The following is a 16,503-nucleotide window of genomic DNA, read 5'->3' on the forward strand; positions in this document are numbered from 1 at the left end:
TTATTGAATTAATAAAAGGTGGGTGGTTAGTGACACCAGAATTCAAAGGCATTTTTCTTCCTTTTAGTGAGCATTCAACATATCCTAGATGAAGAATATAAAAAACCTTAATTCTTTACTTAAGTTTTAAGTAAAACTTGACCATGTTCCAAAGTCCACAACTCAGAAGTAGAAATTCTAGTGTGATTTATACAATCCTATACCACAAAGATCGATACAGCTGAAAAAAGAAAGAAAAGGAAAAGCACCGTGAAAGAGAAGCCATACTCCCGAGAAACAGGCGAAACTACGTCGTGTAAACTTTCTGAGAACACGCCCGTGCATTTTCTGGGAGCGTGTTTGAGAAAGAGCAGAACTTTGGGGCTTGGGGGTCCCTGTCAGGCACTGCTGTGGGAGCAGACTTGTAGAAAGCAGTATGGCTGAGGTACAGCCTCAGGTACATCATTCCTTCTTTCTGATGAAGGGTCTACACCACTCATCTCTGGGTGATGGCTTAGGTGTGTGCCAAGCAAGTAATAAAGGTATGTTTAATGAACCAGTATCCCTGTATCTAGCTTAACAAATTATGGAAGCATCCCAGGAAGAGAAGTAATGAAGTGACAAGAGCACAAAGAATTTTTCGAAAGCTTCAGAACCTCTCTGACTGGACACCTACTTATATCTGAGGATGGAATTGTGTGTAACACACAACACTCCAAATTAGGACAGCAATTCCACCACCCCACAACTTTTCTGAACTTAAAGCGAATTGCAGGAGCAATTTGCAGATACCAAGAATCTCAAAAAGGGGGTCTCCTCTGGAGAAAGTTACAAACATTGCCAAATTTTAACAGTGCATTCTCCAGAACCTCTATCCACACAAGGTTTGTAAGTAAAGTAAAACTCATTGACTTGTCACAATACTTTAAAAAGAGTGTCAATCCTGGTATGGATGTGTGTATGTGTGTGTGTGTGTGTGTGTGTGTGTGTGTGTGTGTGAGAGAGAGAGAGAGAGAGAGAGAGAGAGAGAGAGAGAGAGAGAGAGAGAAAGAGAGACAGACTGACTGAGGGTGTGAGGGTCTGGAGCTGAGAAACAGTGAAGAAATACCTGTACTTAAATTTTTTAATCCCTCCACAACAGATTCATTCAAATATGGAAAGGTATAAATAGCCAAGTTGGGGAACCAACCTAAATGTCATGGACAGATGAGGGGATAAAGGAGATGTGGCATATATACACAGTGAAATACTATTCAGCCATAAAAAAGAATGAAACAATGCCATCTGCAGCAACATGCATGGACCCAGAGATTGTCATACTAAGTGAAGTAAGTCAGAAAGAGAAAGACAAATACCATATTATATCACTTATATGTGGACTCTAAAATGTGACACAAATGAACCTATCTGTGAAACAGACTCACAGACACACAAAACAACCTTATGGTTACCAAAGGGGAAAGGAGGTGGGGGAGGGATAAATTAAGAGTTTGGGATTAGCAGATACACACTACTATATAAAAAATAAACAACAAAGTCCTACTGTATAGCACAGGGAACTACATTGAATACCCTGTAATAAACCATAATGGAAAAGAATCTGAAAAAGAATATATATATGCATATATATATACATATATATAACTGAATCACTTTGCTGTACACCAGAAATTAACACAATATTGTAAATCAACTGTATGTCATTAAAAATAATTAAAAACTATGGAAAGGTATAGAAAGGTAATAACACATGTATAAGTGCCACGTTGGCATGGATCTACCTAACAAGATTACCCATATATTGTTCCTGCACAATAAATATCTACTGAACAAATGAATGAATAAATTAGGATGCTCCCTTTTGTGAAGGTGGGATTCTAATTACGGAAATTCTAAACAAAAATTACAGAATAATAAATTCATCTATACATCGAGTTTCATTTCTTGATAAGTTATTTCATGTTTCAGATATTTTGAATGGGCACAGATATCAAGCTTATGGCAGAAAACTAAAAATATCCTAACTGCCTGTCTCAGGCCTTGTCCTTGCCCTTTTCCCTATTATTCTTTTCCTGTGGCTGTCTTTTCTCACTAGATTAAAAACAACAACAACAATTAGCAAAGGAAAACTAAATGGTTTTTTAATAGCCTCTCTCCTCTCAAGGCTAACTTCTTCACTAAATTATAATTTTACAAACACAACGAAAGCACATGGCTTTTAAGTGCGTGGTTTCACTTTTAGGACGTTTGAGTTCTAAACGGCCCCTCTTCTGTGAGTGTTTCAGGCTGGCAGCGTCCACGGCGCTCATACAAACATGGCTGGTGGAAACTGATTCTTAATGTTAGCGCCAGAGAACCCAGTTAGGGGTGCCTGCGTGAGGGTGGGCACAAGTTTCATTGTTTCATTTTTAATGTTAAAACTGAATAAGACCTGCTTGCTCCCAAGACTGAACAGTAACTCCTGAAGCAAGCTATTCAGTTTGGAAGGCGATGGAATTGGGTTTGCTTCTGCAATCTGATTATGCCAGCATCAGGTTTATACAATAAAATCTGTCAGTAACAAAAATTATAGACTAATTCAGGCAGTCATCTTCCCAAGGCAGAAAAGAAGTTTGTGGTCACCTATGTATGTTCTTCTGTGTCTTGCAAGTTCCTATGGGATTTATCTGAGGTCAGAGAAACATATTAACTTATATTTGACAAGTTTCTTATTGAAAGCTGATTAATTTGCTTTTTGTTTACTGTCCAGAAGGAGAGAACTGTGGCCAGAAGCTCTTCATTTTGTAAATGGGCTCAAAACATTCCACACCTCCGTATTTATCCATCTGATATGCTTTTGTCAATAAAACACTATAAACTATTAAATTCTGTGGAAGGTGCAAACCCATCTCATTTCTCCTACTGGTGATTCAGTGAGCATCTGTTACGTTTTTCCAAACTAGAGCATTAGATAACCTGGCATCTGTGGCTTCTTACCATGGGATGGAGTTGGTTTTGAAGGGAGAGCAGTAGAAAGGAGACAGAAAAAATTGTGCTGACAAATAACATATACTGTAAACTAGAGATCAAACAATTGCTGATCTTCCTAGGGGTGATACACTCATGACTTAGAGATGGCAAAGAAATAATATCTATGTAGTACTAGCCCAGTTATTAGCCTCATACAGCACTGTTCCTTTCTCTGGCATGTTAATACCATTTTGCTTTGGAAAATCATTCTTTTAAAAGCATAATAGTCATATATTAATTTTAAATACATAGATTCTAACGTCAACGATTTACCACTAGAAATTAAAGTACCTGGCAACAGCAAGATTGAAGGATTTGAGGTTGCTAGTAATATAAGAGCATACTAATAATCATTTCTATATTAAGGATTACGGGTGAGATAGTATAGATAATGGTAACTAGTTAATCACTTAGGATAAATTGAATTATGCTGTAGTAGCAAACGATTTCCAGATCTCAGTGGTTTAACACAACAAAAGCTTATTTCTTGTCCCAGCAAAGTCATCTGGGTGTCCAGGCAACAAACTCTCCCTGTGCTGGCTCAGCACTGCAGCCTGTTTATGGCACTTAAATATCCACACGTGATTCCACAGTTTTGGTGGCGGGGGGGGGAGGGCCCTGGAGAATCTCACACTGGTAGTGAGATGCTTCTGCCCTAACACTTCTGCTCACATCTTACTGGCCAAAGCAAGGTTTATGGCCACAATGCCCCCACCTCGAGTGTACTCAGGAGAGGAGAACCAGAAATACTGGTGAGTAGCGTTAATGTCTACATTCATCCACCAATCCAAAAAAAAACTCTAGAGGAGATATGGAAACGTATAAGAAAAAGTTATAAGACAAGGTGCTGAAGTATTGTGCAGAGTAGGCAAGAGAGGTATGAAACCTTAAGTTTAACCTCAATTGATTGAAAAACAAAAAGATACAAACAAAAATTCCTCAGCTTGAATATCTAATTCCCCAGCTCCCTCGAATACACTTTAAAAAGAGAGTGACTGTGGAAAGTAATATTGGATCTGTTTGGTAGCTCAACATATTTTCAGATTAAAATGTCCTATTTTTAAAAACAAACTGGGGAAAAGATATTTATAGATGAAACTGCTGCAATTAGGAAACGGTTCATTAATCACTTCTAATTAAACAATATAAAACATGAACAGAAACTTCTTTGTTTATCAAATATTGAGGGGAGAAGGTCAATGGTACATGCAGAGTCATTTAGCAGAACAGTCTTTAGCTTAGAAAACAAAGTAAAAACCTTTGAAAATTTTAATAAAAGGTTTTAAAGGAAGAAGCCGTATTCGGCAAGAGTTTGAAGCATTTCATATTCTTCCATATTTAATAGTTGAAGTGAAAACTTCTGATGCTTAACGCTAAGGTTCCAGTGAAAATTCATTCTTAAAAGGGCCACCAAGGGGGAGATGTTTCATCAGTTTAATAATGATCCTCAACAACGGGAGGTACTTCCAGCATCTAAGAGCTGGGCAGCATTATGACGTTCAGGGGCCCTTGGCACTTCGCGGGTCCCTTCTTCCATAAATAAATATAAAAAATTGTATTTTACAACTATTTTGGTATAATTACAAATATAATACAGACGGATTTATTTTCTCATTTTAAATGAAATTAAAACATTTTCATGAACCCCTAAGAGTATCATGGGCCCTAGGCCCTGTGCCTAACCAATGCTTTGGCCCTGGCTAAGGCCACACTGCCAAGTCAAGCAAGAATGACATGTGTTTATCGAACAGACCATGGCTTACAGAGGAAAGAATGCTGCTACCCTATATTATCACTGATGTGCAGAAAAACTTAAAAAAAAAAATACACGGCTTTCACCATCTAAGCTCTGCTTTTTCTGTTGTTGTTAGAATGGAAGTATTGTATTATATTCCTTGGCAACTCAAATTCTGAATACAGTAAATTTTGAAATAATTATGTATACTTTTACTCAAGCAGTAACAGTGGACAATTAGAATATTTTGTTCAATTTATTTTTCCCACACTCCTAATGTCTACATTTTCTCAGAGTATGTAGATATCTCTGTGGGTATGGGTCTTTACAATTAAGTGAACAGTTGTTTTTTTAAATGGAATTTAATAATACAAATGAGGATGTCAATGAGTACTGCAATTTGTTGATATGACAGGTCAGCTGATTCACTGGTTATATAATTTATTATTTAAAGAAATGAAAATTAATAGTATTGACATTTTCCTTTGTAGTTAGCAGTGATGAATGTCTTAATATTCTACTAGCTTTCCAAAAGCCAACAAAAAGCCATGTACAGCATAGCATTTGAGGAGCCAGAAAGTCTAGTAAATCAGCTTCATGTAAACCACATTGACTAATTTCATCGAAACAGTAAGAATAAAAATGAGATTACTGCATGTAAAGGAAGTAGATTGTGAGGAATTGGGGAAGCATATAATAAAAGGAAGAATCATAACATAAATAAAACTATAAAATACAATCTGGTGAGTTACTAATTTAGTGTGGTTTTAATAAATATACACTTTTTGAAAAATGGCTGCATTAGAAGGAAGTGGGGTTATTTCCCCCAGGCTCCTTTACGTCCCCCATGACCCATGATTACATAAGGAAACACGTGTTTGGCTGGACTGTGGAGAGAGGAGGGACTGGACTCACTGAGCTGCTTTCAAAGACCACATTTACCTTGTCCGGTCTCAGGCAACGAACGATAAGCATCCTTTGAAACTGACTCGCTTTATCTTCCCAAACGTCAGGAAAAACCTCATGATGTGGCTCCTAAAATGACAGTGGATATAACTCAATGCTATTTGGAAGACTACTTAAAAGAAAAAAACCCCCCAAAAACAGTATTTTGACTTTTAAATCGAGTTTTAATTTCATATAATGACTAAATGAAATCAAGAATGCTAATGTAAATTTTATTAGGTTGGGCAAAGTTATGAAATAAGATACAAAAAGAAAATTTTAAATGCCACTAAAAACAACAAAACTAAGACATGAATTAAGCAGGTAAATGTCAATATGAATATTAATCAATAGCACAAAATGATCCCTGTTATTAAAAAAATAAATGTGCATTAGATTTCCCCATTATTTCTCCAAAGGCATTTAAAAAACCTACCAACTACTCTCATTATCTATTTATAAAAAAACCCATTTATTGCAAAAGAAGGAAGAAGGATATGTGTTATTTCTTATTTTGAAGAATTTTTGGTATCTTTTTTAGAAAGGGATATTTGAGAATGTGTATATCAAAGAAGAAGTCAAAAGAGTGCTATTAAAAATATGCAAGAAGAGAGGTATCAAGATTCCAGGAGGAGGAGTAAACATGGAAAAAAAGACACCTGCACCTTTGAAACGTTTAGGAAGGCTATGTAGTATCTCAGATCAGAAATCTCCATGCTTTATCATAGGGAAATTTCTATTTAAATTAGAATCAACTATACACAAAAACATATTTGCCTCTGGGAAATGTAGTTTTGTTACTAACTAGGAGCGATCCAAAAGAGATCCAGTCCAAAATATTTAAATTCAGGTGTAGACACAATCTCAGTATCATGTATAATACAACAAACAGGTCACCAAAGAAAAAGTGTTCTCCACGCATCTGGCTCTTTTTCCCCTCCACCCTCCCCGCAACAGAACTGTTGCATATTAAACCCAAGGAAAGCAGAATGTCCAGAGAGTAGAAACAATAGAAAAAATTAACTGGGAATCATCAAAATATTAGCCCTTGTACTAAAAGAAAAGTGAGGGAAGGCAACAATTCCTACGTATTCTAGAAGGGAAACTGAGTATCATGGTATATGTTAGCTATCTCCAATTAGCAAGATAGGGTCTCATGAAAATTATTTGAGAACTATTAGCTTTTCCCTTTCATCAAATGACACAAATATTTATTAGTTTGTGTCCTGTATTCAGAAAATCTGAACAATATGTGTTTTATAAAATTTTAACTCATCTGCCATTATGATTGCCAAGGTACAAGTTGATAATAAATAAAAAACCTGGCATGGAAATTCAAAAAGAGTACTTTTAAGGACCATGCAGCTTTTTTGCATCTCTATATATTTCAAGGAATTTGAATAGAAGTGCAAACAGAACCACCAATTTTGAAGGTGGGGATAGTTTAATCGAAGCACTGATTTTAATATTTGATCAGTTTAAAGCTTACTTAAATCTTGTTTTTATTCAAAGATAAGAGTAAATTGTTTGACATTATTTTCTCCATTTAAAAACTCTGAAATAAGCAAGAGGGATAAAAACATACCAAACTATCATATACTTTTTTCCACCCATCCTTTAAGTGCATAAACTCCCTACGAATGGTTTTGAAGGCAGGCAACTCGTCTAGTCGACATATTTCATCCCAAGATTTTTGAGGAAGCCACGTACAAGGGTTGGCATGAGGATTATCCAGTCCAATGCCACCAGTTAGCAGAAATCTCCACTCAGCTTTATTAATCTTTGGAAAACAAAGTAGCATGAAGAGTCAGAAGTGAGTTCATCATATACATAGTAAACTTACAACCATTTAAAAAGAATTGACTATTTGATTTTTAAGCTTCAGGTATGGTCCCCATAAAATTCTATAGTTACTGGTATAGCGCAGTATTTATTCATAAGAAACCAGTGTATCCATTATAACCAGTTTTCAAAATAGTTCCATTTTAGATAGGTATTTTTGATAATTTTCCTCCAGAATTACTGATCTAAAAATGGAAATCTGAATTTATTCTTTTTGAATATATGCTTTCCTAAATGACTTCTTATAGTTTTATTGGCTCTAAAAATTGTTGAGAGGCAATCAATCTGCTATGTTTTCAATTATTTTCCATAAAACATAATGAGGTACTGCTACGAAATTTTTGCAAGAAATGCAAAAATAAAGCTTCTACTCCTTCAGAGTTCAACTAATACATTGCCATATGAAATCAATAAATCTTAAACACATAATATAGTGAATTTATACACCTCTCTTCTAGTCTTAAAGTGCTTCCTATGTTTTAATAGATTTGAAACATAGCAAAAATTAATGAATGGTATCGTTAAGCCCAATGGTTAGATTTGACGAACTTGCAAAAGTTTCTAAAAATACTGCCATTTATACTATTACTTGGAGTACGTATATCAATATATTTAATTTATATGCATACTTATATAAGATTCTGATAGAAACTATTTTAAACTAAAACATACAAAAATTTAAGCAGTAATAGTTATATAATGAACTCTGCTTAATTTATTTTTCACCTCTGTGAAATTCAATCTAGTTGTGATGCCTTAACTATAATTAACTATTTACCATCCTTTTATATATATTCCCACACAATTTCATAAATTAATGAATTCACGTTAATATTTTTTCCCTACAAATTAAAACAATACTGACCAAACGCTCATGTATCATCAGATTTACAGTTAGACAAAAGGAAAAGAGTAGTTTATCCTTTTCAAAGAGGGATCGGCAGACGTTAACATAAAGGGAATAAGTGAAGTGATCCTTGAGAATTTGAAGCCTAAGGGTCAACAGAAAGAAAAGTAAATAAATAAAAATGCATTATCCTTTAAGAAAAAATGCTCTTGGGGAAACCTATTATAAACCATTTAGATGTGTGCTCTTCTAATAAGCTTTCTGGTCAATTACTCCCCAAACAAATCAAGGATCCTTATTAACTGGGGGCACCAATTTGAGAGCTACACAATGTAGAAACATTTCAGTAGAACTGCATTTTTACTGTTGACTGATTTTTTAAAAAACTTAATCTTCCTTTTGGAAAAAAGTCAATGCACAGTATATTAATCTATTACATTTAACAGTTTTTGGTCTATTTCTAACTATAAAACATTCCTTGGGGTAAAACTGGATTACTTTATTCCATAAACACTTCCAAATGTTCTATATTATATATTAAATGAACAGACTGAAGTTAATAGCTCCTTTATTAAATTAACATTAAGTTTAGTACTGTGTTACTCTGCTCATAAATCCATAAAAACCAGAGAAATCACAAAACTTGATAAACTACATTTTTATTTACCACATAGACAAGACACAGGAATGTGAATAATCACAATATTTGCAACTAACAACTTCCTAGTAAGTGCTAACATGTGTGATCTGTATCCATAATAATTCTTAACATGAATATAGCACTTTAAGCATTTTCACTAATCTCATGAGGGGTAAACTACCACTGAGACAAAAGTTTTAAAAATATTTGTATTACATAGGTTATACTAGTTATAATAGAAATAAAGTTAGCTGAAAACATTTGTAGTAAGCTAATGATTTACATAGATTAATGACCTAAATTATCTAAAGGATAAAGCATCTAAAGGGAAAACTAGCATAGTTTATGATTAAACAAAATTACATTGGTGTTTCTTAATGTGCCTAGAAAAAAAAATATCTAGCAGTATAACCATATCTTGGTTATTTCCAGACTGATATCCTAAGCTGTAGATCATCCCTGCTCTAGTTTCTTCCTTACCTCCCTATTTCTTTAACTATTTTACCCCCGGCAGCATTCCCATAGAAAGAATTACAACAAATTGATATATTTTATTTCTAATTGAGAATTCTGAAAAAGGCTTGGTAGAGAAGTCCTTGAAGCTAGTTGCTGAGATACAGTTGAATTCTTTGAAAATTCAAAATAATAATACAATTCCTGTCCCCATTTTTATGCTAATAGATGGTCTTTTCACACTTGGCATTTAATTTCTCTCGTGTAACAGTACAATTAATATAGGGTGACTCAAATTTGGTCTCTCTAGAATTAAATAATTTCTGCATTTTAAGACAAATTTCCTCTTGTAGAGAGGAAGATAGAAAGGAAAATTATAAGGGTCAATCATACTAGAAATTCAAGTTCATTTTCATTAAATGCCAATAAAAATATATTTATTTTTAAATAAATAGTTTAAATATTTCTAAATACTTAAATATCAAGTATTTAAAATATTTTATTAAAATGTCAATTAAAATATTTTAATAATCTGTTACAGTATAAAAGAGGATAAAAATTATTATTTTCAATGCTGAGGTGCGGCACAGTGTTGTAAGACAGTCATGCTCCTCTGATGGAACTGTACATTTGAATAACCTTACAGGAAAGGAATTTATATCAGGAGTCTGAAAGAAATGAACAACTGTGTCCTAATTTTGGGATTCAGCCAAAGGAAATAATCAAATGTGGACATTTGTATTTATTGCAGTGTTATTCATAATACAAAAGCTGGACACTACTTGAAAGTCTTACAGTAAGAAAATTATAAAGAAAATTATAGTGCATTCATTAAAAGGTATATTGTACAGCTACTAAAAATTATATTTCAGAAGAGTATTTAATAACATGGGAAAATTATCTTGACAGAAGTAGAAGGAAAAGAGAAAACTCTGTATGCACCGGCATGTGTGATCTTACATGTATTATTGAGAGAGAGAGAGACAGAGACAGAGACTGATTTCAGTTTGGTTCCTGTAACAAAGCTATATTCTAGTCAGATTTTTGTTTCTGTGCTTATTTTTTTGCTAGTTATTTATTTTGCTATAATAAGTTCTGATGCATTAAAAATTTTATAAAAGATGATCCCGATTATTATGGCTATTTCATAGTACATACCATAGTAGTTATAACATAAATTTAGTTATAACATATGTTTGGTATTATTAAATAATAATTATTACGAATAATAACTATCAGAAGACAAACAAAAATGAAATATTTTTATCTCTGAGTAAAAGGAAATTAGAGATAATTTTAGACCAATATTAAGATTCTCAAACAATTTAGTACTCTGGTGTATAGTCACATGCTTTCTATGCCTTTGTTATAGATATAATTCAATAGTTGCCCAGAGAACACGGGTTACCTAATTTTTTTTGTTTTTTCCCCCAGCTATATTGAGGTATGATTGACAAGTAAAAATTGTACATATTTAACAGGTTACCTGATGTTTATCAATGATTGACAAAAAACGATTTCTATGAGAACTCTATCTTTAATTTCTGAATGACAGCTAGCTTCTTACTATTTACTTAAAAAAAAAAAAAAAGGAAGATTAAGCAGGACTCCTAAAAGAGTCTCCCTTGCTGTAGCCACTTCGGAATTCTGTTTGGCAATATTTATTAATCATATTTTTTGAAATTAATTTATTTTCTTTCTTTTTTTTTTTTTGGCTGCATTGGGTCTTCATTGCTGTGCGCAGGCTTTTCTCTAGTTGCGGTGAGCGGGAGCTACTCTTCGTGGTGGTGCACAAGCTTCTCATTGCATTGGCTTCTCTTGTTGCAGAGCATGGGCTCTAGGTGTGTGGGCTTCAGTAGTTGTGGCTCACGGGCTCTAGAGCGCAGGCTCAATAGTTGTGGCGCACGGGCTTAGTTGCTACGTGGCGTGTGGGATCTTCCCGGACCATGGCTTGAACCCATGTCCCCTGCATTGGCAGGTGGATTCTTAGCCATTGCGCCACCAGGGAAGCCTGGCGATATTTATTAAAATGGAAAATATGCATACCCTGTGATCATCAATTGTGTTCCTGTATATATACCTACCATACATGTGTACATACAATACCCACGTACAAGAGTGTACAAGACAGCAAAAATTCATAATAGCCCTAAACTGGAAGCCACCCAAATGTCCTCAACAGTAGAGTGAATGAATAATTTGTGGTATAGTGAAAGGACAAATAAAAATAAGAGGTTTACTTTTTTTACACTGAAAATGTTAAAAAGAGATTTCCCTCTCCTCCTTCTTCTTAGAGAATTTACGTTTGAAAAGTTAAAATTATACATACTTTCTTGACTCTTTGAAATGTGTATAAATTCTTGTGAAAACTAGGCAGGCTTTTGGTCAACTTTATGACCCAGGAATGTCCTTCTCAAAGACCTGAGAGCCATCTTCATGGGCACCTGCCTCCTCATTGCAAAACTACCTCTTGTGATAAAGATAAGACATTTGCTTTTCCTCTGGATGAAGCCAGTTTGCTAACTCAGTTGGTAAAGTCAGGAGAAGATTTCTGTCTTTGCAGTCTCGTAGTGGATTGCCGGTCGACGCGGATCACATTCTGGTTTAATAATTATTCAATAAAAAACTGCTTTCTTTCTCTACTACTTTGTGGAGAAAACTTCTGGATTGGGAGATTTGCTTTTACACTTGCCCAACAATAATGAGCACAAGGAATGCGACTTAACAATGAAACTGAATAAACCACTGCTTTGCACTGTGCAAAACAACACAAATTTCACAATGTGAAGTGCAAGATGCCAGACAAAAAAGAGCACAGGCCATGCGATTCCTTTTATATGACGTTCTAAAACAGGCAACACTCATCTCTAGTGTTGAAAGTCAGGACAGTGATTACCTTGGGGGATGGGTTATAGTGATTAGAAGGGGACACAGAGTGGTTTCTGGGCTATTGATGACGTTCTATGCCTTGACCTGGCTACTAGGTACACAGGTGTGCTCACTTAGGAAAATTTATCGAGCAAATACTTCTGACTTCTGCATGTTTCTGTAAGAATATTAATAACTTCAATCAAAGTTTTCAAATGCATTTTTTTCTATTTACTCTTTGGTCCCAGAATTATATTTTTAAGGTCACTTTAGTCATAAATATGATTTTCATTGTTTCTACATTAAACGATTTTAACTACAAATAAAAAGGCACATTTTGTTTTCTGGATTTCAGTCAACTCTTACATCTGGGGAAAAGAATTTTATTTCCTATAAATCGTAAGGGGCTATATCATAGTTATGAAGAAGCAGATGTCATATTTGTGGCTGAGTCCTAATTTAATATAATGAGGTAATAAAGGAACCAATAACTATTTTTAAAGCATAAAATTGTCCTAATTTTTAAATCTTGTACACAAAATATGTCTTTAAGAGACAAAGCAAAGAAAGTTTCTTCCCTAGACTCTAGGACATACCTTGATTTTAAACTAATTTAAATGACAGCATTCTGGTGACCTTGTTTTGTTTTGTTTTAATAAATTTACTTATTTAATTTATTTATTTTTGGCTGTGCTGGGTCTTCATTGCTGCATGCAGGCTTTCTCTAGTTGCGGCGCGTGGGGGCTACTCTTCGTGGTGGTGCGCGGGCTTCTCATCGCGGTGGCTTCTCTTTTTGTGGAGCACAGGCTCTAGGCGAGTGGGCTTCAGTAGTTGTGGCTCCCGGGCTCTAGAGCACAAGCTCAGTAGTTGTGGCGCACGGGCTTAGTTGCTCCACGGCATGTGGGATCTTCCTGGACCAGGGCTCGAACCCGTGTCCCCTGCACTGGCAGGCGATTCTTAACCACTGCGCCACCAGGGAAGCCCAGTGATTTTGTTTTAACCAAGGTAGAAGTTAAGAACTGCAGTGAAAAGCAGAACAGCACGTACTATGTTGCTCCATGTGATTAGCTCTGTGATAAGTTCTAGGTTCTAGGAATATTAAAAAAAAAAAAAATCCTCGCCTCAGGGAATTCAGGATCTAGTGTGAAAACCAGACATGCATGTTGAAGTGAATAATGCAAAGGGCTGGGAACTTTTCTAAGAAAGGTCACTTAAATTTTTGTTTTCTGTACTCATTAATCCTTGCTAACCTTGAAAATGTCAGATACTGGAAGAAATAGAGAAATAAACTAAACATTTTCAAATATCATAATATAAAAAGAAACTTTAAACTCTACCATCATGCATTCCTTCTGTAAAGATACCCTCTTCTTCCCTTTCTTTTCTTTCTCATGGGCAGACATTTGAAAAACTGTTTGTTAAGCCAAGTGCCAATCCAACAGCTTCATTAGCCTCATATACAGGTTTGTAAAACAATGAATGATACTAACCCAAAATTGCTCAGTCTAAGAACATTTAAAATTTAGCAAAATTCTACCATGATAAATGAAGGAATTCAATTTAGATTTCAAGAGATGAGCATTTTGGATTTCTAAAAGATAATTCTTAACTGTGGGTGATAAGCAGTAAATCAAGTTTCTTTTATGGGTATGAACAGTTAGGAAACTGAAGTATCTTGCTTCGTATTGATTGATAAAGTTATAAAGGGCAAAGGTTGCAATTATTTGTTCGAGAAGTAATTTAATGTTAGACTCTATTAAAAACATGTTTTAATACCAACTAAAATTTATCTCACTGACAACAAATAAAATGAAATGAAAATTTCATGAAATGAAATTTTATTCTCTCAGAGACTTACTATTAAGTAGGTCTTAGTTCCATTACTTACTGCAATAGCCAACAGTAAAATAAGGTATTTTATATAAATAAGAATAACAAAATCACAAGATTATTTTTCAAAAACGCTGTTATCTGACAAATTTTATACATGTGTATATCAAAATGTGAATATGTAACTTTTCGAATGCAAGCTTACAGAGGTTAAGAGTCATATCTTTTAGGGGGACTACCTCCGCCTTCCACACCTCCCATCACAAATAACTTTTGCAAATGATACACAGAAGTAAATATTTCCTCCTTTTAGAATTACATTATAATCCCATTATCTATTTAAACAAAGTCCTGGCAGACTGAATTTGGTCACATCTGTTCAATTTATAACCCTCAGATTTATTTCTGGTACAATCATTAATCAAGTTCACTCTAGCTATGTGGCTGTAAGGTGCACACCACTCTTAAACAACAATGAAGGCCACCGATTACTATTTATTTCTCATGCATTAGCTACTATTAGTATTAATTAGTATTGTTTTTACGTACCTTTTTGACAAAATTTCTGATTTCTCTGAATTTTCAATAGACAGGATGAAAAGGTTAATAAACCAGGTCAGTGAGTATTGGTACATGGGATCGATGTTAGCTAAATCAGCAATAGAAAAAAACAGGATGGAGGAATGAATGGCAATAGGTCGATAGCCCATGCGGGTGGCATCAATCTTTTTCTCCGTCTCTTCCGCTACTTCCTGCTTTTGAGAAATCTCATTAGCCAAAGCCTTGGAGGAAGATAATATCTTAATGGCAGTTTCATCTTCTAATATATTGCCTTCCGAAGATGAAAGAACTTCTAAAATCTTGTCTTCTATTTCTTTTAACTGCCTGGAATAAAACAATTCTCTCAGAAGAAATCATTAAAAATCACTTCATGTATATGTTCTTTCATAAGAAACAAAGAGCTTGTAACCTTAAGAAATGCATCACATTGTGACAAATATCCAAAACGGTGATGCTGTATAATTAATTTCTTATCTTGCAAAATGTCAAAAAGAGTACTGTTCCACTTCTCTTTCTAATGATCATTTATGTGGTAACTAGAGAGAGAGATGGCAAGCCCATCTACTCTGCCATTAAGAATCTCAGCCCCCAATGAACGGAAAGTATCACTCCATTTATTTTCTGAAATTTTTCATGACTTCTAGAGCATTACCCTTTTTACCTATGATATAGATACTACAAGCAGAAAATGGAATGCAACATATTCATTCAGACTATGCTCCAGTGAAAACAGGTAACCTCAGTTACATAATGAATACTGAAACTTTTGCGCTAAAACTTCATTGAATAGTTGAAAATATATTGCTTTGACTTGTGGCAGGCCTCTGAATTCTTCCAATGCCTAAGAACTTGTATGTAAAAATATACTCTGCAATGCAACTTTCCAAATTAACATAGAGACTCTGTAATACCATATATTTTCCACTTAAGTCTTTCCATTCAATGCACCTATTAAACCTAACAAAGTAGATCTTTAAAATGTACTTTAATTGATTCTAAGTGATCTTGAAACAAGTAAGAATAATTCTGTGTTTTATAACATTTAAAACCTTTTGTTTTCAGCTCCTTGTAATATCAAGGCTTGCTTTTCTTCTTCAAGGTCTGGCCTTTCTCGTGCCACCACAATTCCCAAAAGCTGATCTTGCATTCCCTCTGAAGTGATCATGAAGTTTAATAGTGTCACCTGTAAATGAAAGAGTACACAACAATTGCATCATTATTTCTGTTGAGAAAGCCTCAATAGAGAAAGCCTCTGCTTACACACTTCAAATTCTGATCTTAAAACTGACTCTATTTACCATGGTAGTATGTGTGAAAAGTGGAATTTGTAGAGATGGTGATTAAGGGTATAGGCAAACTGGATTGTTGGATTAAAAACCCACTGAAGTTTCTCATGGTCATAAATGTAATACTTCAGAGGGTTTTGTTTGGTGATCAATTTATTCTTATTTCAAATTGGTCCAATTTCTGACTACCTTTTAATCCCCAAATCAATTAGAATCAGGCTGGAGGCCATCCTTCATATTGGCTGGACTAGCTGACTTATGTTTTAAGGATCCCAGTGGTGTCAAAAAGCAAAGGAGATCTTACAAAGCGATGAGAGAAAAAAGAACAATTACTTGTCATAAGTATATACAGTATTCACAATATGACAATCATATTACGTATTATAACGATATATACAATAATATAATCATATTACAACATAGCATATATTATGTTGCATTATATCATCATATTAAAACATGATACTCAGCCACTACTATGAACTAAGGAATATACAGTTCGACAGTG

The 16,503-nt window shown here is 34.5% G+C and overlaps 1 protein-coding gene across 1 annotated transcript in view; it reads right to left on the bottom strand.

The window, feature by feature from the left end:
* Positions 1–16,503, bottom strand: part of DNAH7 (dynein axonemal heavy chain 7) — a 247,305-nt gene that overhangs the window by 40,128 nt on the left and 190,674 nt on the right. Inside the window, exons 50-54 of the mRNA XM_079923963.1 lie at positions 15,759–15,892; positions 14,698–15,033; positions 8,376–8,502; positions 7,254–7,448; positions 5,666–5,758 (exon numbers count right to left, since the gene is read on the bottom strand). Of these exons, the coding sequence (XP_079780089.1) occupies positions 5,666–5,758; positions 7,254–7,448; positions 8,376–8,502; positions 14,698–15,033; positions 15,759–15,892 (885 nt within the window). The remainder of the gene's footprint in view (positions 1–5,665; positions 5,759–7,253; positions 7,449–8,375; positions 8,503–14,697; positions 15,034–15,758; positions 15,893–16,503) is intronic.

This window comes from Stenella coeruleoalba (genome assembly GCF_951394435.1).
Source record: "Stenella coeruleoalba genome assembly, chromosome: 6".
NCBI classification, from domain to species: Eukaryota; Metazoa; Chordata; class Mammalia; order Artiodactyla; family Delphinidae; genus Stenella; species Stenella coeruleoalba.